This window comes from Podarcis tiliguerta, assembly GCF_965153285.1.
Source record: "Podarcis tiliguerta genome assembly, chromosome: 5".
NCBI classification, from domain to species: Eukaryota; Metazoa; Chordata; class Lepidosauria; order Squamata; family Lacertidae; genus Podarcis; species Podarcis tiliguerta.
This window is the reverse complement of record NC_139538.1, coordinates 10,455,303-10,482,625: the sequence shown is the minus strand read 5'-3', so window position 1 is coordinate 10,482,625 and position 27,323 is coordinate 10,455,303. Positions and strand designations below refer to the sequence as shown.

General features: G+C 46.2%; 1 protein-coding gene across 5 annotated transcripts in view; it reads right to left on the bottom strand.

Annotated features, from left to right (window-relative positions):
* The window catches only part of PEX5L (peroxisomal biogenesis factor 5 like), a 180,136-nt gene that overhangs the window by 98,793 nt on the left and 54,020 nt on the right, over positions 1-27,323 (bottom strand). For 3 of the 5 annotated variants that reach the window (XM_083442173.1, XM_083442177.1, XM_083442175.1), the window contains exon 2: positions 10,247-10,354. The exons of the other annotated variants lie outside the window; for them this stretch is intronic. In XM_083442173.1, the coding sequence (XP_083298299.1) occupies positions 10,247-10,354 (108 nt within the window). The remainder of the gene's footprint in view (positions 1-10,246; positions 10,355-27,323) is intronic. 5 annotated transcript variants of the gene reach the window in all.

Sequence of the window (27,323 nt, the reverse complement as noted above, 5' to 3'; positions counted from 1 at the left end):
TCAAGTAAACTAGTCCCTCTGAATACCAGATGTCAGGATTCATGCCTCCTGAAGTCATCTGGCTGGCCACTTTAGGAAGGAAAATACTTCAGTAGGTGGGACTTTGCCTGATCGAGTAGATCTCCTTTTTCGTTCTGACATTGTTTCTTGTCAACACGCTGTTTTGAAGCGCTGAAAAACCTGAAAAGGCTGTGAACTGAAGCAACAGTGGCATGCAGGCGAACACATTGGCCAAAAATATCAGTGTCATGGAAGCCCATTTTCAGAAAACTCAACCATCGTGGATTGGGTTTGCACTAATAAAAATTTGGAGACCTACATAAATTAGGCAAAGTAAGCAAATTTGCAAAATAAGCAGATTTGTTTCCTTTGAGGCCCTCTGCCTCATGGGCCAGGCTTTGTTTCTGCTGGGGACAGAAAAGCATCCACTTTTGCTCATGTCCAACTTGTGCTATCTTTGCCACTCAGTAGCTTACCCCAGTCTTAGACTGTAAGACTCTTGGAACCAATGCTACACATGTTTTAGCTTTATTATTTTGCAGACTGCTAGGTATACATAACAAAAGATATGTTAAAAATAATTATGTTGATGCCACTGGATGAGCAAAGAGCTGTCCAGGGTACTGAAGTCCTTCCCTTGACAACTGGAAATTATCTCCAGTCCTTCTTACAGCTTCTTGATTTTGCCATCCATTCACTATCTATTTTTCCATGTACCAAAAACCTACTCAGAGTGGTGTGGCTAAGCTGGTGCCCTTCAGATCCTGTAGGAATCCACCATCTCCCATTAGCCCTGGTCAGATTGGACAATAGTCAGAGATGACGGGCACTATGATGGCTACTTTTAGGCTGGGATACTGGGTCAGTGTCCAAGGTGACATAAGTTCAAATCCCAACTCATCCAGAAATGCTTACTGTCTGTGTTGAACCCACCTCACGGGGCTTCTGCAAGGCTGATGGCTGAAGAATTTATGCTTTTGAATTGTGGTGCAGTAGGGGACTCTTGAGAGTCCCATGGACTGCAAGAAGATCAAACCTATCCATTCTGAAGGAAATCAGCCCTGAGTGCTCACTGGAAGGACAGATCCTGAAGCTGAGGCTCCAATACTTTGGCCACCTCATGAGAAGAGAAGACTCCCTGGAAAAGACCCTGATGTTGGGAAAGATGGAGGGCACAAGGAGAAGGAGGTGACAGAGGACGAGATGCTTCGACAGTGTTCTCGAAGCTACCAGCATGAGTTTGACCAAACTGCGGGAGGCAGTGAAAGACAGGAGTGCCTGGCGTGCTCTGGTCCATGGCGTCATGAAGAGTCGGACACGACTAAACGACTAAACAGCAAGAACAAGCCCTGAAAGCTGCATTGAGTTTATTGGAGGGAGGGTGGGCTGAAATGTAAAATATTTTTGCAGTCTTGATGGCTAAAAACTTGCATTTTGGGGGTGTAGGGAAGAAGAAGAAGAGGAGGAGGAGGAGGAGGAGTTTGGATTTGATATCCCGCTTTATCACTACCTGAAGGAGTCTCAAAGAGGCTAACATTCTCCTTTCCCTTCCTCCCCCACAACAAACAATCTGTGAGATGAGTGAGGCTGAGAGATTTCAAAGAAGTGTGACTAGCCCAAGGTCACCCAAAAGCTGCATGTGGAGGAGCGGAGACGCGAACCTGGTTCACCAGATTACGAGTCTACCGCTCTTAACCACTACACCACACTGGCTCCACACTGGGGAGATAAAAGCTCGTCTTTCTAGGATGCAGAAAATACAAATTTCTAGATCTTCTGCAAATACCACTGCAGAGTATGTATCTGAGATATATCAGCATTATCCTTTCTGAAATAATTCTCATGTCCAAGGGCTAACAAGAAACTGGTGCAAATTTCCTTTTCATTTGTAGAAGAGCAGAGACAGTCATTATCATATAGGAATGATTATTAAAGCAAACTGAACAACAAATTAATCCTGAATTCATTTACACTGACTCTACCAGGCTCTTAACTACCTCCACTCATTACTTACTCTCTCTTCGCCTAACACACCTCAGCTTTCTCTGTTTTTCACTCCAAATCCTCAATCTCCCTTAAATGAACTTAAAGGAGTTTTAAACTGCTTAAGATGTTGATACCACTCTAAAGCATCTCTCCCTCAGCATGTTAAGGTTTAGGGATTACATAGCACAAGTTGGACCAGCTGCAACAAAAAAGGTTTCATTCTTCCATCCCCCCCCCCCACTTCCCGCAACAGCTACTTAGCATTCTCAAGCCAGCTAATGCTACAGAAGGATCATCACTCACTCTGGAAATTGGTACTAGAGGAAATGTTTCTGCAAAATACCAGTCACCACCACAAGAGAAGCTGGTTCAGTTACAAGTTACCATCACATCTATCTTCTCTGTATATCTCCGTCCACAGTCCATGATTAACCTGGCATTACTTCTGTGCTCATCTATTTTCAGCCAGGTAGAGTCCTTTTTTCCCTTGGTTAGACAGGTATTTTCCTCAATGCAGTGGCGTAGCGTGGGTTGTCAGCACCCGGGGCAAGGCAAGTAATTTGCGCCCCCTAACCTGGGGCAAGACAAGTAATTTGTGCCCCCCTCCGCTGCACTGTCCCTCCCCCAGATAGTCCCTCGCTCTCTCTCCACACCGCACCGCACCGCACGCCTGGCACCCCCCCCCCTCCACAGTGGGCGGCAACCTGGCAGCTCGGATCGGATTCGCACAGCCAGCACTGCAGTGAGAGAGAGTGAGTGAGCCAGGTAGGGGCAGAGAGCTGCGAGTGCGAGCGCCCCCCCCGATGTTGCGCCCGGTGCGGCCGCCCCCCCTGCACCCCCCACGCTACGCCACTGCCTCAATGGGCTCCTTAGTTGCTGCTGGCTTCTTCTTTTATCCGATCTCCTGCTCTGCAAGCCACCTGTCACTTTTATTAATATTCAAAAGGGTACTAAGGCTAATGATCTTTCTGCTTAAAAGAAATCACAATATATGACATGTTACAAGGTTAATGGTACCAGAGACCTATGACTGTATGGAAAGGAAAGGAACAACCACGAAAAAACATTTTATTGAAAGAAGCAAATTTTTGGCTTTCCCCACATGTGAACATAATACCTGCATTGTGACGGACTTTAGAGAAAAGGAAAGCGAGAGGGAGCATAAAAGAGGTATATAAAATTATGCATTCTGTGAGGAAAGTGAACAGTGATAAGCCCCTCCCCAATAATACTACAACTTGGGGGACATCCAATCAGTGGCGTAGCATGGAGGGCTACTATTCCAATAAGGGAAGACATGATTGGCTAAAATTGAGCGGGTCAGTGGATGACGTTTGCAGATTTCATTATGGGACCTTCTACCTCCCCACCCCCAACCCCGCTTGGTTTGGGAACTGATTACGCAGCAGACGCATTGTACACATTACTTTGAAAGTGTATCCAATTTTGATGAGCCGCTGGTAATATGAAATCATTGTTTATCTTAGCCCCAAGGTATTGTGTGACATACCTAGGACAGTGGGAGATTATTATTATTATCATTTTTAAAAGCACCGCTTCATGCAATGACTCATAAGGGGAGAAATGTTTAAATAACCTAGTACTGAAAGTATTAGCGTTACATAAAAATAGCATATCTATAAATGTGCCATCTGGTTCAAAAGAAGGTATTTTAAAAACAAGTAAGAACTAATACAATTTGCATCCACTTGATAGAAGGAACTACGCCTGAAAGTGCATTGATGTTCAGTCTTGTGTAGTTTCTCGGATTATGAATGCAACTGAGTGATAAGTAGCTACTGCAAAAGCATGGCAATGAACCAGTAAAAAAACTACACAAACACCACAGTTAATTTGCTAGCTAAACTCCTTGTAACAATGAAGCCGGTGATCCTTCTCCCTCATACCTGCCCCCCTAGACATTCTGGGCCTAAAAGATATTTGACAATGCTACCTCCATCCTTAGGCTCCATCACAAACTGGCACTGACTGGGGACACACTTTGAGTGCATCAAGTCAAGGCTACGAAGGCATACAGAAAGGTAGCCTTGGTGGTTTATACTCAACCGTAGAATTTCCTTTCACTGGGAACTTGCCAAAGCTTGAGTATGAGCATCTTCTAGAACAGGTGTAATTTTTTAAATTAAAAAATCTAGTTAGTTTTTGATGGCCTTGGTAAATTGATCACTGTGATCAGGGAGTTCATTATCTGAATTAATAATAATAATAATAATTTATTATTTATACCCCGCCCATCTGACTGAGTTTCCCCAGCCACTCTGGGCGGCTCCAAATCAAGTGTTAAAAACAGTACAGCATTAAATATTAATAACTTCCCTGAACAGGGCTGCCTTCAAATGTCTTTTAAAGATAGGATAGCTGTTTATTTCCTTCACATCTGAAGGGAAGGTGTTCCACAGGGTGGGCGCCACTGCCGAGAAGGCCCTCTGCCTGGTTCCCTATAACCTCACTTCTCGCAATGAGGGAACCGCCAGAAGGCCCTCGGCGCTGGATCTCAGTGTCCGGGCTGAACGATGGGGGCAGAGACACTCCTTCAGGTATCACTCCTTCAGGTATCACTCCTTCAGACTGAGGCAGTTTAGGGCTTTAAAGGTCAGCACCAACACTTTGAATTGTGCTCGGAAACGTACTGGGATTCTGGACGTAGTTTATTCTGGACAAACTCTTCCCAGCAATAGGTATTAGTCCCCATTCTCCAGTGTTTTGGGTGGGAGCTGTGCTGCTTCTGGAAACCCCCAGGATTCAAATCTGGAACCTCAAACTAGTATTATTCCCATTATCTAACAGATTTTCTACGTGTACCCAGTGTCGGATTCACATATAAGCTCAACAAGCTATAGCCTAGGGCCCCACTCTCTTTGGGGCCCCCCCAAAATTATGAGTCTTTGGAAATTGTGTTTCTAAAGGAACTTTTGTTATTGCCAAATGCAATTATGTTTGCATTATTAATTTTGTTATGAATAAAAATCATTTTAAGTTAGAGCTTAATAATTATTTCACTATTAATATACTTCTTAATTGTATTTCACTATTAATATACTTCTTAATTGTATTTCACTATTAATATACTTCTTCTTAACTGTATTTCAGTTCAACAATTACTTTGATAAAATACATATTTTGTTATGTGCAAATGGCTTTAGATACCTATTAGGTCCATAAATTACCATATAGCATATATTCAACACAAAAAACAGAGAAAATTTGTTGTTGACAAAGGATAGCTGGACATATAAAGGGCCCCATTACCTTTAGTAGCTTAGGGCCTCATCAAACCTAAATACAGCCCTGCACATAGCTGTCAACTTTTCCCTTTTCTTGCGAGGAATCCTATTCGAAATAAGGGAATTTCCCTTTAAAAAAGGGAACAGTTGACAGCTATGGCCCTGCGTGTATCATAAAGCCACTTCCGAGCTCGAGAGGAATCCTCGGCCGCGTCATCCCCCTTGCCAGCCAATCGGCATGGTCCGAGGATCTCCCTCTTTCTGAGCCTCAGCTGCTCCGGTTTCCCACCCCCCTGCCCTTTAGGTCTGGCTCTTTGACATTGCTATGGACTTCGGTTGGTCGCCATTAAGGGGCCTGGTAGGAATTTTTTCCACTTGGCAAATTGGCTCCGCCACTTGATTTTTTGCCTACCTCATAGCAAATCATCACAACTTCCTTGGTATTGGCGGTTAGGCTTTGGTAAGGGTATTGTTATGTTAATGGGGGGGGGGAGGAAGCGCATCAACTCCCCCAGTTCAAAGGGTAGTCCGGTAAAGGATTCCAGGGGGCGTGGCCCTGTCCAAAGCCTATGGAGGCGAGGGCCCAAGGCACGCCCCCTAGCGGTGATCCCGGGGGAGTTCCTAGTTGATGTGCATCACAGGACTCCCCCTACTGGTGGTTAACCCTTCCCGGACTTCAAGCAATCAGGCTGAAGCCAGTTAGACGGTAGGACCAATGCCTAAGCCAATGCCACTCATTACCTATAACCAATAAAGTTGTGGCCAATTTTCGCCCATTAACCTAAAATACTGTGTTGTGTGTTTTATTTCTGATGGGGGGAGGCGGGAACTCACCACGCAAACAACCAAAGCAACATGATCCATCACTAAGCAGCTTTCAATCTCCATTAGGAGGACAAGTCTGCAAATGGGGTGGAGGTTGGGGGGTGGAGGTGAAGAGGCCAGCAACTTGCAATGTCATGGGGATGAGTGATGTCTACATGCCCTGTTTTACATAATTCCAAGAAGCCGTGATGCCCAACACCCAAGGAAAGGGCTGCAATTTAGTGGTAGAACATCTGCTTTGCATGCTGATAGTCCCGCAACTCACCCCAGCATCTCCAGGTAGGACTTGGAATGTCCCATCTCAGACCCAGGAGAGCTTCCTCCAGCCAGTGTCTACAGTACTGAGACTAATGGACCAGTGCTATAATGGCCTTGCTATAAAGCAGCTGCGAAGTTTCTATGTACTCTCTCCTTTGCTATAGTTCAAATACAATTACAAGGTGAACTCTCTGGGATGCGGCATCTCTGCATATCCCAGTTTACTAGAAGCAATCGATTTCCTTTCTGTTATTAAGCCTCAGCCTCCTCACAATAAAGGAGAATATTTTCGGAGCAGGAAGCAACGTGATTATTTTCCTCATGGGTTCATTTATAGCTCTGATGCCAGAATTTCAAAATGCAGGGCATTTATTACATCGTGCCACAGATCCAAGACAGCCCTGACAAAGTCTCCTTTTTTCTTAATGCATTGTCACAAGTAAATGATCTACAAGCTGAAGACATTAGGAAGCAAGAGTCGATTCATTTTCAATTTACCTTTATTGCAGCAAAGCCAATTTTTCTCCCCTAGCTGTGGGGAACCATACGCTTTGCAGTGTGCATTTTGTTGCCAGGGTCAGAATAGCCACTATTTTATTTACATTATCGCACCATGCTTTGAAAGCTCCAGAGCAGGCCTGTTTATATTTTCTCCCTCTCTTTAGAATATAGAAAATATTCTAGTCCATGTGTGGGAGACCAGATAGAAAGGCTCCCCCCAGGGTGGGAGGCTGTGGGAAGAAACAGAAGTTCCCAGGTCTACTTTTCTGTAGCTGGTTAAAGAATATGAGACAAATGTGATAGAGGGTTTTTATAGCTTCTCCTCTCTCTTGCTTCTTTATTTTTTGTTTTTTCCTCTTATTTTGACTTTTCAGTGTCTTTTTCTTCTTTTAGATTAGTTGTTTGGCTTTTATTGTACCCGATGTTGAAAACTTTCAATAAAAACATTTAACCATTTTTTTTTTGTAGAAATTAGAAAACATTTATGGATCGCCAACGCTCTCCTATGCATGCCAAGTGGAGATTTTTTTTTGGGGGGGGGGGAAATATACGATGAATTAAAAAAGATGATAGGGATAACTTTTACTAAAAAAGGAGGCATTTCTATTAAGTATTTTAGATAAAGAGATCCCAACAAATCTGAGGGAGGTATTCTTGTATGCAATTGCAGTGGCTCTAATACTTGTGGTCTAGGGATGGGAAGATCATGGGGCTCAAAAAATAACAGACTGGCAAATCAAATTACAGGAATTGGTGGAGATGGCTCCATTGACTAGCAAACTCAGAGGAAACTCAAAGCAAAAACTTGCAGGAAAATGGGATGGTTATAGAAGATATGTTCAAAAATACAATAATAGTTTTGACTCCGTGCTAGCATTTGAGTGACAAAGGAAGTAAAAGGAGGTGGATGACAATTAAGGATTTATTATGTTTTCAGAATGTATTGGAAAATTTATATAGAAAGGTTTATTGTTTTGTGTACATTCGATTGTAAGATAAAACATGTGCAAAGGGACTTGACAGGAAGTCAAAATTGAAGAAAAGATTTTGTAGGATAAAAGAGGAAAAATATTTACTTTCATTATTATCATTTTTGTGTGTCTGTACATATGTGTGTTTTGTATGGAATGATTGGGAGGAATAAGACGGTAAATAACAAATAACAAACTAAATATTGATGTATGTAATTTTTATTTCTCAGTTATATTTAGTGATAGTATGGTTGTAATCTTTTGTAACATAAAATCATTCAATAAAAATTATTTTTTTAAAAAAGTGCAGCTCTGCACTCAGGGGAGGAAAACCTCATAGTTGGTAACGAATTTTAACAGGGACTCAGCAAAGGCTGAAGGAACCAAACACCCAGTGAGTTCCACCAACTGACTGACTCCAGTACAAATCAAGGTACAGATAGAAGGTTCTACACAGGGCAATCAAGTAAACCCCATTGAATTCAATCTGTTTGTTGCCATATGATGTCAGGAGCAGAAAAGTTAAACCAAAGAAAAAGGTAGGAAGAATCAGGAAGCCCCTTCCTTTGCAGCCGTGACTTGAATTCTGTCTCACGAAACAACATTAATTCCCTGCATGTAATGACACACACAGCAGCAAGAAAAGTTGACTATAGCTGTTTCCATGATGTGCTATTTTGCTCCCCTGCAGGGAGCTTTTGTTGGAGGAACAGCCCAGAACTCTACCATCTCGTTGGGGTGTAAAATATAGATGAGCTCAGCGCTTGTTGGCTACACTGAGCCATTCCTGTGTCAGATGGAGTTATTACTAGACAAGTAACAGATTCCCTTGTGAACTTTCCCACATTCTCACGCTTCTCACTGGTCCATCTACTTAATGATATATTTATTGCATGAATTTTATATACCGCTTGATTGTAATAAAATCTCAAAGCAGTTTACAAGAAGAATGAAACAATATACGTGAAAAAGGGCAGCAACTATTTTAAACATTCAGAAAATGATTAAAATCAACAATAAGCTAAATCCAGATGAAAACAAGTCAACGTGTCTGGATAGGTTTTGCCTAAACAAAAATCAGCTGCTGAAAAGAGCATTGTTGTTGTTGTTGTTGTTATGATTATTATAGAATTTATATACCGCTGTATACCCAGAGGTCTCAGGCCAGTTCACAGAAGAAAATCAAAATATAAAAGCACAAAATACATAATCAAAATAAAAACAACAGCCTAATAACCCATTAAAACCCTCCCCCAGTAGAGGTGACAACCATTTTAGGCATGTCCAATGGATGCACAATTGTCGACACTCAGGTCCTTTTGCACCTGGAAGAAGACAGAATGGGGGTGGAATGGGGTGGGACAATGCACACAAGAATGCAGATAGGCGGGACTTAGGTTGACTCCAGTCATGTGACCTGGAGACCTGACACTAAGCACTTGTTTTCCTTTTGCCAGACTTAAGCAGAGCAGCAGCCCCGGTGCTGAATGGGGTTTGGATCTGGTGTAACTTTATGCTTGCTTAACTTACACAAACTTGCTTAATGCCAGCTTCCTGTGCATAGGATTGCTCCCTCAAAGAATAAAGAATATTAGATTATTATTTTTTTTGCGGGTTGGGGGAGCTATTCAGTGATATGTCTTTAAGCAGGAGGCTGGTACTAATGGCCTGAATGTTTTTACACTTCTGTGTGTTTTTATTCTGTTTTTTGTGCGAGAAACAGAATATCTCCTGAGAACCTGAGTGCTCTGTTTTGTTTTTAAATTCCGAGGTGCCAGATGGCTATGGCTGAGGTTGAAAAGTATATTTATCTTGTAATTGTTTTTAATATGTTTATTTTTTCTGTTGTATTTTGCTGTTTTGTGTTTGTGTGTTGTAGTATCTATTTTTCTGTTTTTTTCTTTTCTTTCTTTTTTCTTTTTCTCTTCCTTTTAGGTGCTGTTGTGAGGTGGTTTGGTTATTGTTGTTTTAAGTTTTTGTCATAAAACTCAATAAAATACTATTTAAAAAAAAAAAGTATATTTATCTTGCATTTTGAATAACTTTTTGTGTTATATTAGCTGTGGCAGCCTTGGAACAAAGTCACCTATTTCATTTCGGAAACTCCAAATTTTTCATCAGGGATCGAAGCACATAATTCTGCTTCTGGCATGTGTACTACTAGCTTCTTCATGAGATAAGCAATGAGTGGGGAAAAGAAGGCAAGCTTGAATTATGGGTTTAATATTCTGAATAACAGGGCAATATGTGAATGAATAGACACAATAAGGAAACGAGACAGGGCAGCTTGGTGGGAGCAGCTGGATTAAATATGGAGTGAGAATGAGAGGAAGACTGCTGTGTAAAAATGGCCTCTCAAAACTCTGCCATTCTGCTTTTGGACAGGGAAATTGACGGGGCACATTTCACAGAATTTCTCCCGGGGGGATTAGACATTGTACAACAGTTTCCAGAACTCACCATTAGCCGTGATTGCAGCACAGCTTCTTTCCTTTCCTCCCTACAATTTGGCTTGTTTGTTCGTTTGTTTTTAGCTCCTTTCCTGTCAGCACTCGCCATCGAAGTTTTCTATTAAAGGGAGCGATATATTGCAATGGAAATGCATTTCTTAGGCGTGCAGAAGAGAAGCTATGTGTTTATTATTACAGTTTTAGTTGCATTTTTATTTTTTTACAAAAGGCAACCCAAAGCAACTTGCAAATATAACCCATACGTTAAAATGAAATATGAAAAGCCGGAAGAAAACAAAAGCCTAAAAACCCACCTGTGACACATGCCAAACAACAACAACCAGTTCGAATACATTCCGCTCCATTTAAAAAAGAAAAGGCAATGCCTGAATATCAATTAAAGCATCCATGACAGATGGCCACCCAAATTAAAAACCTCCAAGGAAGGAGAGTCCAAAGGGAGTCCGTTCCACTGCCGAACAGCTCTTACTGTCAGAAAGTTCTTCCTGATGTTTAGTAAGAATCTCCTTTTTTGTAACTTGAAGTTCAAGTCCTACCCTCCAGAGCAGGAGACAACCAGCTTGCTCCATCTTCCTTGTGACATCCCTTGAGATATTTGATGATGACTATCATATTCCTCTCAGTCTCCTCTTTCCCAGGCTAAACATACCCAACTCCCTCAACCGTTCTTCATAAGGCTTGGTTTGTAGAACCTTTATCTTCTTGGTCAACTTCCTCTGCACACGTTCAAGCTGGTCAGTATCCTTCTTAAATGGTGGCACCTAGAACTGGACACAGCAGTTCAGGTGTGGTCTGACCAAGGCAGACTAGAGTGGTACTATGACTTCCCTTGATTGGGACACTATACTTCTGTAGATGCAGCCTGGATCAAATGAAATTATCAAGCATCCCTACTTGCCATAGAGGAAGAGGCTATTTATTTAGTCACAAACCTGCAGTAAGAATTATTTCATTTCCGCCTGGAAAGCTCCACCCCCTGCCACCCAGTCACTGCAGTCATTGCACCCAGTCACCCCTACATATTACTTTGTTCTTCAGTCATAGAAGTGGCCTACAATATGAAGACAAGGGACAGACGGGTGTTGGAAGAGGCGTCACTTCCCATGGGGTGCACCCCCTGTTGTCTCTGATCAAGGTAGTTTTTGAAGCAATACAAAGACCTGTCAAACCATACAAAAGTACCCATCACCAGCAGTCACCACCTTTAACCCACCTCCTTCAAGTCTCCAAGAGAGGGGGGGGGGAATAAACAAACTAGTGTCTGCCTCCAGCTAAATACTGTATTTTTCACTCTATAAGACGCAACAGACCACAAGAAGCACCTAGTTTTTGGAGGAGGAAAACAAGAAAAAAAATATTCTGAATCTCAGAAGCCAGAACAGCAAGAGGGATGGCTGTGCGGTGAAAGCAGCAATCCCTCTTGCTGTTCTGGCTTCTGGGATAGCTGCATAGCCTGCATTCGCTCCATAAGACGCACACACATTTCCCCTTACTTTTTAGGAGGGAAAAAGTGAGTCTTATAGAGCAAAAAATACGGTAAATAACGCAGGGCAATCCAAATATTGCCCAGCTCAATACCAACAATAGGAATTGTTCCAAATGCCCCAAGCAGACCTGGGAATTTGCATGCCATCACTTCTCTTCAATGGAATGCAAAAAGGCTGTCATCTGCCAGATTTCTTCTGTCATAGAAAGAGTCTTGGGATTTTGGATGCCCATCTGAGAAGGAACCAGAACTATGGAGAATGCACATATGATGTCTGTCTGACAATGCTGTTTATTATTACACTGAATCGGTGTGTGTAGGAGGGGAAGGGCTGGAGGAACAGGCAGGCAATGCAAGTTGTCTTGCACAGCGACAGCCTCGTGTAATGTGCAGCGCTGCATTTGCTTCTTGCTGAGCCCTGACAGCAATGGGACAGCTGAGTGGCAGGTACTGCTGATCATTTTAATAAGGTCTGCCCAGTATATTTACCTTCATCATTGAGGAGCTTTGCTCTGCATTGCTTCCTCCTGCAGACAAGGAAATATTGTCTGTTGGACACAAACTCTGAGGTGGAAGTAGAAAAGAAGACGAGCAGAGAGCCTTTGATAACCTTCTTTGGGTTATGTATGCATGTATTAAATTCATATGCCACCCATCATCCGTAAATCTCAGGGTGGTTCACAGTGTAAAAATACAATATAAAACCCATGAAACACACACAAAAATAAGAACAAACACAAACCAATAACCCGGTCTCCCATTTAAAAAGGTAGTGGATGTCAATCAGCCTAAGGCCTGGCTGAAAAGGAGTGTTTTTGCCTGGCACATAAAGGAAAGGAGCATATTGAAGGTGCCAAGAAAGCCTCTCTGGGGAGAGTATTCCACAAACAAGGAGCCACCAAAGAAAAGGCCAGTTCTCGTGTTGCCCCCCTCCAGACCTCTCATGGAGGAGGCACACTAAGAAGGTACTCAGATGATGATCTTAGGGTCTGGGTAGGTTTATATAGAGAGAGCCAGTTCCTGAGCAACTGATGTGGTCTTTGGTAGCTACAAACCAATTTAAGCATACAGGAAAAGCATATGGAGTAGTTCATGGACTACGTACAATTTCACAATGCAGGCAGAGAGGACAGGAAGCCACTGTGGTGTAGTGCTTAGAGTGTCACAATAGGACCTGGGAGAGACCAGGAATCAAATTCCCCACTCAGCCATGAAGCTCACTGTCTCTGTCAGTCGCTGTCTCTCAGCCTAACCTACCTCACAGGGTTGTTGTGAGGATGAAACGGGGAGATGGAGGCCATGTGGACCACCTTGAGCTCTTTGGAGGAACAGGTGGGTTATAAATGCTATACATCTTATTTAAGTAAATAAATACATGTTCCCATATATCAAAACACCCCTTCCACAAAGAAATCAAGAACAAGGGGCCGGGGGAATCAAGGGGTATTATGAGTGTAATAAATAAAACCCTATCCCTAACATATGGATTTTCCATGTGCAGAATCTAGCTATGTTATCAGAATTAGGGAAAATCTAAATTTCAGCTGTAGGCTGCTCAGGGCAAGGACCTATATTGTCTTTACATTGCTCTATAAAGCACCCTCTGCATTCTGGGTACTACAATAATCCTGAGCAATGTCAGTGTGGGTATGCGTAAAAGGAGACACTGGATCTATAGCAGCAAGCAATCCCTATAGGGATCTTGCTGTCTAGTGATTAATATCTTATCAGTTAACTGAAGTCTTTCAACAATGAAGGATGGTTATCAGGAAGGGAAGTAATAGAGCAAGCTAGCTGGACCACATTTTATCTATTTATTTTTAGCAATTTTAATTCTGCACACTCTAGAATAAAGAGTCATAAATGAGCTAAATCCCTGGTGCTATTTGTCAAAAATAATGGCGACACCTCTCTTCACTTTCCCCCATCTCATTTACTCTCATTAAACTGACCTCCTATATCCCAGGTGTCATCTGTTCCGCAAAAGAAAAATGATACCCAAGCAGGGAACCCTTGCATGTGTTTCATTATTGCTTTGCAGGCCACAGTGCATGGAGCAATGTCAGCGCCCGAAAAAATCAACACTAATAAACTACTTGCTGTGGGATGCAAATTGGGATTTATAACAAAGTAGGTTTATTTATTTTTTTACTTTTTTAAATGTCAACCACCAAGACCTTGTGATTTGGAGGTCCTTGCCGTATTACTTAAGAAAAAAGCATTTGAAAAGCAGAAATATATGAACATAAGTAGATCCCTGCTAGATGAGGACAATAGCCCATCTAGGCCAGCATCCTGTTCTCACAGTGGCCAGCCAGATGCCTGCAAGCAGGATTCAAACACAAGAGCCCTCTGTCCTCCTGCGACCAGAAGCATTACTGTCTCTGACTGTGGAGGCACAGTATAGCCATCATGGCTAGTAGCCATGGGTAGCCTTTTCCTCCATGAATTTGTCTAATCCTTTTTAAAGGCCCTGCATACCTGAAGGAGCATCTCCACCCCTGTCGTCCGGCCTGGACACTGAGATTCAGCACCGAGAGCCTTCTGGCGGTTCCCTCAGGGGACACGGGTGGCACTGTGATCGAAACCACTGAGCCCCTTGGGCTTGCCATTTGGAAGGACGGCAGTTCAAGTCTGAACCACGGGGTGAGCTCCCATAAGGGAAGCTTTTAATGTTTAATAGACTATTGTATTTTAATATTCTGTTGGAAGCCACCCAGAGTGGCTGGGGAATGAATAATAAATTGTTGTTATTGTTGTTGTTGTTGTTCCGTCTCAGCTCCTGCCAACCTAACAGTTCGAAAGCATGCCAGCACGTGTAGATAAATAGGTACCGCTGCGACGGGGAGGTAAACGGCATTTCCGTGTGCTCTGGTTTCCATCATGGTGTTCCGTTGCACCAGAAGCGGTTTAGTCATGCGGTCAAGCTGGCCACATGACCCAGAAAGCTCTCTGCGGACAAACACCAGCGTTCTCAGCCTGAAAGTGGAGATGAGCGCAGCACCCCACAGATGAATTCGACTGGACTTAACTGTCCACAAGTCCTTTACCTTTACATGGTGGTTCCCTCACTGCGAGAAGTGAAGCTACAGGGAACCAGGCAGAGGGCCTTCTGGGTAGTCACTCCCACCCTTGGGACGCCCCCCGCCAGATGTCAAGGAAATAAAACATAATTTAGCAATACACTGCATGGAAAAGTGCTTTCCTTTTGAAGAAGTAAGTAAAGGTAAAGGGACCCCTGACCATTAGGTCCAGTTGTGACTGACTCTGGGGTTGCGGCACTCATCTCGCTTTATTGGCCGAGGGAGCCGGCATACAGCTTCCGGGCCATATGGCCAGCATGACTAAGCCACTTCTGGCGAACCAGAGCAGCGCACGGAAACGCCGTTTACCTTCCCGCTGGAGTGGTACCTATTTATCTACTTGCACTTTGCCATGCTTTCGAACTGCTAGGTGGGCAGGAGCAGAGACTGAGCAACGGGAGCTCACCCCATCGGGGGATTCGAACCGCCGACCTTCTGATCAGCAAGTCCTAGGCTCTGTGGTTTAACCCACAGCGCCACCCGCGTCCCATTTTCCCCCAGAAGAATACAGGAAACCAAGAGCTACATTCAGGGCTCATTCACACCTTCATTTGTGCTGCACCTAGAAAGCACAGGTCCGAGCAGTTTTCTGCTTGGCTCGCACTTTCTAGGCATGGGTCTGAGTGGTTTTCCCCTTGCCCCACTCATTTCCAAGGGGAAACCCACTCTTTAGTGACAGATCAGAACAAATGGCAATCCGGTGGAAACCCAAATTGCCATTTGCTCCGACTGAGAGTGAAACAGCAGCTTTTCCTGGGGCAAAGCAGCGAGACAACAAGAAGTGTGGATAAGTCCTTACACTTCACTTACAGAATCCATGCCAACTCCAGGGACAGCTGCAACAGACCCCTGCCTAAAACCATGGAGAACTGCAGACAGTCAGGGTACGTCAGGGGTCACCTACATGGTGCCCACACAATTATTAAGTGGTGAGAGCTCTGTTGCAGTCTGACCCTAAGTTCTGCTGTTGGCCACAATGGAAACCGGATGCAGGACAAGATGGTCCTTTGACCTGATCCAACACTGGTAGGATGCGCCTGCAATTGTGAGCTCATTCCTAGCTTGAACAATGAAAGCCCCCTCTCTGCGACTCTTCCAGGTGAGTCATTCTTCAAGGAACAGTATCTTTGGGCTGAGTCACATCAGGATAAGATGGGGAAAGTAAAACGCCAATCGCAGATTGCTAGATCGAACAAATGCACAATCTGATAATGGAAACAAGCATAGCAAAATCCTTATCGCAAGAGAGCTGTCACCTCAACAAACTATGTGAAGAAGCCCTTATAGTTCTCTCTATGGGACTGTCTTTCTCATTGGGAAACAACGGCAACTTTTTCTTTTCTTTGGACTCGGTTAGACCTGGGCTGGACCATAAAGAAGGCTGATCGCCGAAGAATTGATGCTTTTGAATTATGGTGCTGGAGGAGACTCTTGAGAGTCCCATGGACTGCAAGAAGATCAAACCTCTCCATTCTGAAGGAAATCAGCCCTGAGTGCTCACTGGAAGGACAGACCGTGAAGCTGAGGCTCCAAGACTTTGGCCACCTCATGAGAAGAGAAGACACCCTGGAAAAGACCCTGATGCTGGGAAAGATGGAGGGCACAAGGAGAAGGGGACAACAGAGGATGAGATGGTTGGATAGTGTTCGCGAAGCTACCAGCATGAGTTTGACCAAACTGCGGGAGGCAGTGGAAGACAGGAGTGCCTGGCGTGCTCTGGTCCATGGGGTCACGAAGAGTCAGACACGACTAAATGACTAAACAACAACAACAGACCTGGGCTGAAGCACTGCTGCAGGAGACCTTGGGGTGGAAGAAGAGCTGGTGTGGCCAAGGCAGCAAGAAACTGAGGGCTCAGTGCATCCTAGAAGGTCAACTGACCCTTGGGAGAAGCATCTGAGCTGTCCAAAGGATGGGTGGGCACTTTATTCATGTGAAGTGCTGGCACAAACATGAATGCACGCAGTGCAGCACATCTGGCAGGGCTGCGTGAAGGAAGTGCAGTGCCTGATTTCAGAGGGGAAGGGCCATAGTACCTGCTTTGTACACAAAGGATTCAATCCTTGGCAACATTAGCCAACCTTAGCGCTGGGAGAGAACCCTGCCTGAAACCTTGGAGACACACTGCCAATAATTGAAGAGACTCCTGAGATCAATGGGCCAATCGGGCCTGACTTCCTGGGACTTCCCCCTTTGCCAAACATCAAGCTGCATCCTGCGTTGGAATCTGCAGTTCAGATTTCGAGAGCTGTGCCTTGGGGTGAGGCAAGGGATCTTTGGACACACCCCTCCGACTACATGCCACAGCTACTCATGGCAACCTACTTTATTCATTCAATGCGCTCTACATGGGGCTACCTTTGAAGGTGACCCGGAAACTACAACTAATCCAGAACGCAGCAGCCAGACTGGTGACTGGGAGTGGCCGCCGAGACCATATAACACCGGTCTTGAAAGACCTACATTGGCTCCCAGCACGTTTCCGAGCACAAGTCAAAGTGTTGGTGCTGACCTTAAAAGCCCTAAACGGCCTTGGTCCAGTATACCTGAAGGAGCATCTCCACCCCCATCGTTCTACCCGGACACTGAGATCCAGCACCAAGGGCCTTCTGGTTGTTCCCTCCCTGCGAGAAGCCAAGTTACAGGGAACCAGGCAGAGGGCCTTCTCGGTAGTGGCGCCCTCCCTGTGGAACACCCTTCCACCAGATGTCAAAGAGAACAACTACGACCAGACTTTTAGAAGACATCTGAAGGCAGCCGTGTTTAGGGATGCTTTTAATGTTTGATGTATCACAGTATTTTAATATTCTTTTGGAAGCCGCCCAGAGTGGCTGGGGAGGCCCAGCCAGATGGGCGGGGTATAAATAATAAATTATTATTATTATTATTATTATTATTATTATTATTATTATTATTCATTCATTTGATCCCATTTGTGAATCGTTTCCCATATAAACATCCCCAAGTGAAAATTGCCTCGCGCAAACATTTGAAGACTCATTAGAGAACAGTGCCTTTTACAATCACTCAAGAGTGTGCGTAGAATTCAAGATTTATTCAGAAAAGTTTTCAGTGCTCCTCACAGTGGGTTTATTCTGCCAATAACCCAGCAAGTCTCAAAATTTACTGAAGCAGAGGGAATGTCTTTACTCGAGCATTTACAGATTTAGCCTCCAGGGACATGGCACTCTTCCACTAAATCCAAAATTTCCTCAGAGTGTTCTGGCTGTTTCTAATTGTTTGCACGGGGAAGAAATAATGAGGGTAGACATTTCAAGAGTCATTTCTCCCCACCTCAACCATTTTTCTTTATAACTTAAGTGGCAACTTCCAAAGAAACGTCAAGACTTATCAGTGTTTTTGGCACGGTCCTATCTTTAGGCTAGCCTAAATGAAAATGAAAAGTATTTGTCAGGCAAATAAAGTGCCATGACATAACACAAGGGTAGGCAAACTAAGGCCTGGGGACCAGATCCGGCCCAATCGCCTTCTCAATTCGGTCCGCGGACGGTCCGGGAATCAGCGTGTTTTTACATGAATAGAATGTGCCCTTTTATTTCAAATGCATCTCTGCGTTATTTGTGGGGCATAGGAATTTTTTTTCTTCCAAAATATAGTCCGGCCCCCCACAAGGTCTGAGGGACAGTGGACCGGCCCCCTGCTGAAAAAGTATGCTGACCCCTGACATAACCGAAACCAAAAGGCCAGTTGGAGAGGACACAATTAAAAAACAACAGCTCTCACCTATTGCAGAGACATTGGAATTGCGAGGAGGCTCTGAATATTCTAGTTATTCTAACAGAAGTAGGAAGCACAAAGGTTGTGTGCTGCTTAAAGGTAAAGGGTAAAGGGACCCCTGACCATTAGGTACAGTCGTGACCGACTCTAGGGTTGCGGCGCTCATCTCGCTTTATTGGCCAAGGGAGCCGGCATTCAGCTTCCGGGTCATGTGGCAAGCATGACTAAGCCGCTTCTGGCAAACCAGACCAGTGCACGGAAACGCCGTTTACCTTCCCACCAGAGCAGTACCTATTTATCGACTTACACTTTGACGTGCTTTCGAACTGCTAGGTTGGCAGGAGCAGGGACCGAGCAACGGGAGCTCACCCCGTTGCGGAGATTCAAACCACCGACCTTCTGATAGGCAAGTCCTCTGCTCTTTGGTTTAACCCACAGTGCCACCTGCATCCCGTGTGCTGCTTAGGTACTGAATATAATGATTATATCACCTCTTACACAGTGATAGGAGCTGGCCGGACATCCTCAATCACTCAGTGTATTGAAACAAATCTCCACACACCCTTTCTTTCTACAGCTCAATATTCCTGGAAGACCAGGTATGGTACACAGGAATATGCATAACTCAGTGATGCTAATAACAATGGCTCATGTTCAGATCATTGGTGGATTAGTGTGCTCAAATGCAAAAGGGGCCATGGCTTCTGCACCTTTAACACTTTTGTAGGAAAGGTAGCAATTTCTGCAGATAAGCTCTGGCTGCAGTTTCCCCTTCTACACACTTGCTAGAGGTCCTGAAGCCTTTTTTTGTACATGTTCACTCTAGACTGGGTACCAGACACTAGATGATCAAAGGATAATTATTGCTACCTTGCAGAGGTTCACATTTCAGGAAAAGATGCCACATACTTATGAAATCACTTGCGAGATTTTCAGCATTTAGCACAGAGCTGGGTGACTGCTGAAGTTCAAGGCTGGTCCTGACCGGTGTCGATATGTACAGTTGCCATGCATCCAGGAAAACCCAGACATGTCCTCTTTTGGGGGGGGGCTCACATGCCCACCCGGGCAGATTTTTACACTTTAAAGGAAATGTCTGGGTTTTATTTGGGGGTGGATGGGTGTGTTGGGTCTCAAGCTGCTCTGCACGCTGTGGCTGCTGCCAGCCCAAGCTGTCCTCTTTTTTGCTCTTCAAGATATGGCAACCATAAGATATGTTCTCTGGAATGGCACTGGGGTTAAACCACAGAGCCTAGGGCTTGCCGATCTGAAGGTCGGCGGTTCGAATCCCCGCAATGGGGTGAGCTCCCATTGCTCGGTCCCTGCTCCTGCCAACCTAGCAGTTCGAAAGCACGTCAAAGTGTAAGTAGATAAATAGGAAGGTAAACAGCGTTTCTGTGTGCTGCTCTGGTTCACCAGAAGTGGCTTAGTCATGCTAGCCACATGACCCGGAAGCCCTACGCCAGCTCCCTTGGCCAATAAAGCGAGATGAGCGCCGCAACCCCAGAGTCGGTCACGACTGGACCTAATGGTCAGGGGTCCCTTTACCTTTACCTTATAGATAAAACAGAAACCAATAATCAGTGCTACCATTTCCTTTGTTATTGTTGGCATCCGTCTGCCTCGAGAGACAATGGAGTGTGCTTCTGGGGGTGAAATCAAACCACTGCACAACCTCTCTCTCTCTCTCTCTCTCTCTCTCTCTCTCTCTGTGTGTGTGTGTGTGTGTGTGACTGAACAATGCATTTCTTTTCTTACTGAAAAGTAGAACAGTTGCTTTTCCTCTCTGCAGAAAGTTGCCAGCATTAAGGAAGCAACCTGAACAAAACAATTTCTGGCAGGAAATTGTATGTGTTTTTCCTTTTGAACACATCCTGAGATAATCAAGCCATTCTGAAATGGCAGGCTCTCACCTCTCCACACGAAGCGACTAATTCCAGGACTTTAATCTCACCTGCCTGTGCAGGGAAAGGAAGAAAGAAGGCATCCCAGAGGGGAAATGACATGCCTCTACTGGTATTAGCGCTGGTGGTTTACACTGGAGTTAGCAGAGTCTCCTGCAGATTATTAGCCTTTTCTCTTTTTGACCCTTGAAGTGATTCCATATAGTTGCTACCGAGAATGAAAGTAGTACTATGGGAAGAGCAGCAGATCAGCGCTAGTGCGAATGCGGAGCTAGTGCAGACAGATTTCGGAGGACAACTACATCCTCAGCAGACGTCAATGAGTCTGGGAATTCAAATAAATAATAATAATAATAATAATTTATTATTTATACCTCACCCATCTGGCTGAGTTTCCCCAGCCACACTGGGCGGCTTCCAAGAGCTTCAGAGTGTTGGGTTAAAGATGAATGGGTGTTTTGGCAGACATCTGACATAAACCTGGTTTATGTCAGTTTCCTAGAATGAAATTATTGAAGTTTCTGTGCTTTTGCAAAGTTGACTCCCCTAATCATGGTGCACAGAGCTTTGCAAACAACCGATGTATTCCATCAGCTGCATGCCAGAAAACTTACCAAGGGTGGAAGGTTCAGTCTAGTTCCAATTCGGGTCAATTACACGTGTTCATTCATAAAACCGTTCCATCCCATTTCCATATAAATCTCTGATTCGCCCCCCCCAGTCTGCACGAAAATTTAAGATTAAATGCATATTTAAATAGTATTTTAACACAAATGACACTTTTAAATACCTATTTTGCCCAGGAGGACTCTCCTGAGTGAGTGCTTATGGGCCCTGCTTTTGCCACCTACCATCTGGCCTGGGGCGGGGCCTGAAGCCTCACAAGGACTGCTTGCTGCTTGCGGCCTGCTGCCCAGGAGGACTCTCCTGAGTGAGTGCTTGTGGGCCCTGCTTTTGCCACCTACCATCTGGCCTGGGGCGGGGCCTGAAGCCTCATAAGGACTGCTTGCTGCTTGCTGCCTGCTGCCCAGGAGGACTCTCCTGAGTGAGTGCTTGTGGGCCCTGCTTTTGCCACCTACCATCTGGCCTGGGGCAGGGCCTGAAGCCTCACAAGGACTGCTTGCTGCTTGCTGCCTGCTGCCCAGGAGGACTCTCCTGAGTGAGTGCTTGTGGGCCCTGCTTTTGCCACCTACCATCTGGCCTGGGGCGGGGCCTGAAGCCTCACAAGGACTGCTTGCTGCCTGCTGCCCAGGAGGACTCTCCTGAGTGAGTGCTTGTGGGCCCTGCTTTTGCCACCTACCATCTGGCCTGGGGCGGGGCCTGAAGCCTCATAAGGACTGCTTGCTGCTTGCTGCCCAGGAGGACTCTCCTGAGTGAGTGCTTGTGGGCCCTGCTTTTGCCACCTACCATCTGGCCTGGGGCGGGGCCTGAAGCCTCATAAGGACTGCTTGCTGCTTGCTGCCTGCTGCCCAGGAGGACTCTCCTGAGTGAGTGCTTGTGGGCCCTGCTTTTGCCACCTACCATCTGGCCTGGGGCGGGGCCTGAAGCCTCATAAGGACTGCTTGCTGCTTGCGGCCTGCTGCCCAGGAGGACTCTCCTGAGTGAGTGCTTGTGGGCCCTGCTTTTGCCACCTACCATCTGGCCTGGGGCGGGGCCTGAAGCCTCACAAGGACTGCTTGCTGCTTGCGGCCTGCTGCCCAGGAGGACTTCCCTGAGTGAGTGCCTGAGGGCCTGCTCCTTTCTGCCACTTACCACCTGGCCTAGGGCGGGGCCTGACGGGCCTCACAAGGACTGTTCCTGCCACCTACTATCTGGCCCAGGGTGGGGCCTCACAAGGACAGTTGTTGCCTCTGATGCTGCTACTGCCCAGGAGGACCCGGAGGGGTCCAGAGTTCTTTTTAACATGTTTTTAAATCTCCCTTTCCCTTTAGATTTTTTATATATGGGGGTGGGATGGATGTTTGGGTGGGCTTGGGAATTTGTTAGTTTTTGACGAATCTGTAATTTTGGCAGTTTTTATTTGTATTGTTTTATTGTTTCTGGGCTGTTTTTGTTTTTTGTACTTATTGTTTTAAGGTTTTATTGTGTTAGGCTGCGGAAGAATAACATTAATTGCCATCAATGGAGGCCACTATGAGGCTTGGGATTCCTACCGTGGAGGGGCGAGGGAGGTATGGCGGTGGGGGCAGATATTATAGGCGAAGGGGATCGAGATATGGATATGCTCGTACCCCTTCCAATCTGCGCCCCATCCCGAGGGACGAGGGTAGGGTGAGCAAGGATAACTCACCTCCGTCACTGGTGTTGTGCAATGCCAGGTCTATAGGCAACAAAACCGCCACCCTGCGAGATTTCTTCATCTCGCAGGGGGTCGACCTGGCTTGTGTGACGGAGACCTGGGTGCGCGAAGGGGCAACAGTTACCTTGCGAGAGATGGCGCCCTCGGGTTTCTCTGTCCTCCACCAGTCGCGGACTGTGGGCCGGGGGGGAGGGGTGGCATTATTAATCCGGGAAGATTGTCCTTTCAGGGCTCTACCATCGCCATCGATCCCTGGCATTGAATGTGTTGGCCTAGTGTGGGGCTCCGAGGAGAGCTTGGCTGTCTGGCTGGTGTACCGGCCACCTAGCGCACCAGCAGCCACCCTGTCAGGCCTATTGGAGGCGGTGGCCGGCTGGGCCTTGGAGTTCCCTAACCTATTGGTATTGGGGGACTTCAACACCCATGCTGATGCCACTCCCTCCTCACAGGCTCTGGACCTGGTGTCTTCCATGGCGACACTAGGGCTCTCCCAGTTTGTTTCGGGCCCCACACATCAAGCAGGTCACACGCTGGATTTGATCTTTGGCGTAGGTATAGATGTGATCATGTCTCCTTCGATGAAGGTACCATGGTCTGATCACTACGCTCTGAAAGCCAGGATTGACTTGCCACCCCCACCCTGCTTAGGTGGCGAGCCAATTTGGGCTCGCCCGCAGAGGCTGATGGACCCCGATAGATTCCGCCAAGCCTTGCGGGACCTTGCTCCCCCTGGCGACTCATTGACTGAGCTTGTTGAGGGCTGGAATATCCAGCTCCTAGCAGCCATCAATGAGATCGCACCTAAGCGCCCTCTGCGACCCCGCAGAAACCGGGCTCCCTGGTTTACCGAGGAGCTCCGGAAAATGAAGCGGGACCTCAGACGGCTAGAGCGAGTATGGCGGGGTGCCCGTGACGGAGCCTCAAGAACATCTTATAGGGCTTTTATGAAAACCTACGAGATGGCGGTGAAGGCTGCTAAGAAGTCTTACTTCTCGGCCTCCATTGCATCCGCTAGCTCTCGCCCGGCGCAATTATTTAGGATAATCAGGTCTTTAACGTCCCTTGAGGGACAGCCAAATTTAAATAACAATTTGACACATAGCTGTGAGGCATTTGCGAGCTTTTTTGCGGAGAAGGTCTTGTTGCTCCGCCATGACCTCCCTGCCAATTTGGATACAATAAAGGAACTGGAGGCCCCTCGACTGTCCTCGGGTCCAGTATTGGACCACTTCAACCGGATATCCCCAGCCGATGTGGACAGACTCCTCCGAGCTGGAAAGCCCACCACCTGTCCTCTCGACCCGTGCCCGTCTTGGCTGATTAGAGCGTGTCCAGACGAGGTGCGGGCCCTCCTGGGGGATATCATCAATTTGTCCCTTGGCACGGGGACATTCCCAGGAGAATTGAAGGAGGCAGTGGTGCGCCCGCTCTTAAAGAAAACATCATTAGATCCTTTAGATCTATCCAATTACCGCCCAGTTTCGAATCTTCCGTTCCTGGGTAAGGTGATTGAGAGAGCGGTTGCTGAACAGCTTAGTGGGTTTCTGGATGAAACATCGGCTCTCGACCCATTCCAGTCCGGCTTCCGCGCTGGTCATGGGACCGAGACGGCTCTGGTTGCCCTAACAGATGATCTTCGTAGACAGCTGGATCGAGGTGGGTCGGGGCTGCTGATTCTTCTAGATCTGTCAGCAGCTTTTGACATGGTCGATCACGAACTTCTGGACCACCGCCTTGCCGACGTGGGGATTCAGGGCACAGCCCTTCAATGGCTGCGCTCGTTTCTCTCTGGTCGGGGACAGAGGGTGGCGCTTAGGGGGGAATTGTCATCGCGCCACTCCTTGGTGTGTGGAGTACCTCAGGGTGCGATACTCTCCCCGATGCTTTTCAACATCTTTATGCGCCCCCTCGCCCAGCTTGTCCGGAGTTTTGGGCTGGGTTGCCATCAGTATGCTGATGACACCCAACTCTATCTGTTGATGGATGGCCATCCTGACTCGGCCCCAGACACACTGACCAGATGTCTGGAAGCTGTGGCTGGATGGCTACGTGGGAGCCGGTTGAAGTTAAATCCCTCGAAGACAGAGGTCCTGTGGCTGGGACGGGACGATATGGGATTGAGGGGGCAACTCCCATCTCTTGCGGGGGTGCAATTAGTGCCAGCACCGTCCGTTAAGAGTTTGGGTGTAATCTTCGATACCTCCCTTTCAATGGAGGCGCAGATTGCAGCTACAACAAAGGCGGCATTTTTCCATCTCCGCCAAGCTAAGCAGTTGGCTCCTTACCTCTCTCGCCCTGACCTAGCCACTGTGATCCACGCGACGGTCACCTCCAGACTGGATTATTGTAACTCGCTCTACGTGGGGCTGCCCTTGAGACTGACCCAGAAACTTCAGCGGGTGCAGAATGCTGCAGCGAGACTCCTTACGGGGTCTTCGCTGCGAGATCACATTCACCCGGTGCTATACCAGCTGCACTGGCTCCCGGTGGAGTACAGGATCAGGTTTAAGGTGCTGGTTTTAACCTTTAAAGCCCTATACGGCCTAGGACCCTCGTACCTACGGGACCGCCTCTCCTGGTATGCCCCACAGAGAAACTTACGGTCTTCAAATAAAAACATCTTGAAGGTCCCAGGCCACAGAGAAGTTAGGCTGGCCTCAACTAGAGCCAGGGCTTTTTCGGCCGTGGCTCCGATCTGGTGGAACACTCTGTCACAAGAGACCAGGGCCCTGCGGGACTTAACATCTTTCCGCAGGGCCTGCAAGACAGAACTGTTCCACCAGGCCTTTGGCCAGGGCACAGCCTGACTCCCTCCATTGGCAATCTTCGCAGAGCTCTGGCCCAATGGTTGCCAGTGGCTTGAATTAATTAATTTTATAATGAATGATTTTAAAGTGTTGTTTGTGCTGTTTTACTGTTGTTAGCCGCCCTGAGCCCGGCTTCGGCTGGGGAGGGCGGGATATAAATAAAATTTATTATTATTATTATTATTATTAACGTATGCATTTCTAAATATGTATTTTTTCCAGATACATTTTGGTACTTTTCTGAGCTGGGGGCGGCATCCCACAATTCGGAGCCGTGCAAATTCCAAAGTATAAGTTGCGTTGCAATGCACCTACTAGTCTTGGAGCTGAAAATTAGGTTGCTTTTCTTAAAACTGCAGACCAAACAAAACCACCCTCCATCTGCACTAATACACAAACGCAAACAGACACAAAGTGAGATTGCACCAGGCATGGCTCACTTTCAAACTTCTTTTCAAAAGCTAGAAACTTTTCATTTAAAGCTTCTCAAGACACTGATTTCTCCACCTGATGCTGGCTTTATTTACTTGTGTGGCATGATAGCAGGAGCCAGGCACCTCTGGTCTTGGTACATTCACCCCATTTATGCCCACCCTGAATTATTTATCCATTATTAATTTTCCACTCTGTACTGGATATGCCAGATGCGGTTGTTTTCTATGGCAGCTTTGTTCTCCTTCAGCGGGAGCAGCCATGGGGAGCCTTTGAATAAAACAGCCAACTCACAGTCAGGTGCCTGTGTATCTCAAAAGAGGAATAAGACCTCTAATGTTACTGTATCATTAAACAGAGAGGACAAAAAGGAAAAAGAACACAACAGCACTGACGGGAATTTCCACGTAATGAGAAATGCTTCTTAAAGCGTTCTCAGCGTTGAAGCCATCATGCTATTAAAAGTTCCCGATTCCAGAAAGCTTAAGCATCTCTCCTTTCTCTGTTGCTATACATTATTTAGCACAGTGAAGGATGAAGTCGCCGCTGTGAAGTCACACAATCGAGATTATGCAGAGCCCAAAGCCCGGTATCTCAGGCAGGGCACCTCTGAGCATGTACAGAATTCTTTCACCTAAAGGTGAAACATTCCCCCCCCCAAAAAAAATGGACTCGAGGACAAATTATTTCTCTCCACTTCCTTTGTGGAGGGAATGCTCCTTCATTGGTCCAGAGATGGTGCAGGTTCACCACGGAGGAGCTGTTCATCACTCCCAGTTCACCTGCCTACAGTTGCAGCAGCTCCACATGCATAATAATAATAATAATAATAATAATAATAATAATAATAATAATTTATTTATACCCTGCCCGTCTGGCTTGGTTTCCCCAGCCACTCTGGGTGGCTCCCAACAGAATATTAAAAACACAATAAAACATCAAACATTAAAAAATTCCCTCAACAGGGCTGCCTTCAGGCCCTGCGGAAAGATGTCAAGTCTCGCAGGGCCCTGGTCTCTTGTGACAGAGCGTTCCACCAAGTCGGGGCCAGTACTGAAAAGGCCCTGGCCCTAGTTGAGACCAATCTAACCACCTTGTGAACTGGGACCTCCAAAATGTTGTTATTTGTGGACCTTAAGGTCCTCAGCGGGGCATACCAGGAGAGGCGGTCCCATAGGTTGCAGACTCTCCTTCCTTGGAAGTTTTAAAGCAGAGGTTGGATGGCCATCTGTCATGGATGCTTTAGTTGAGATTCCTGCATTGCAGGGGGTTGGACTAGATGACCCTGGGGTCCCTTCCAATTCTACAGTTCTGTGA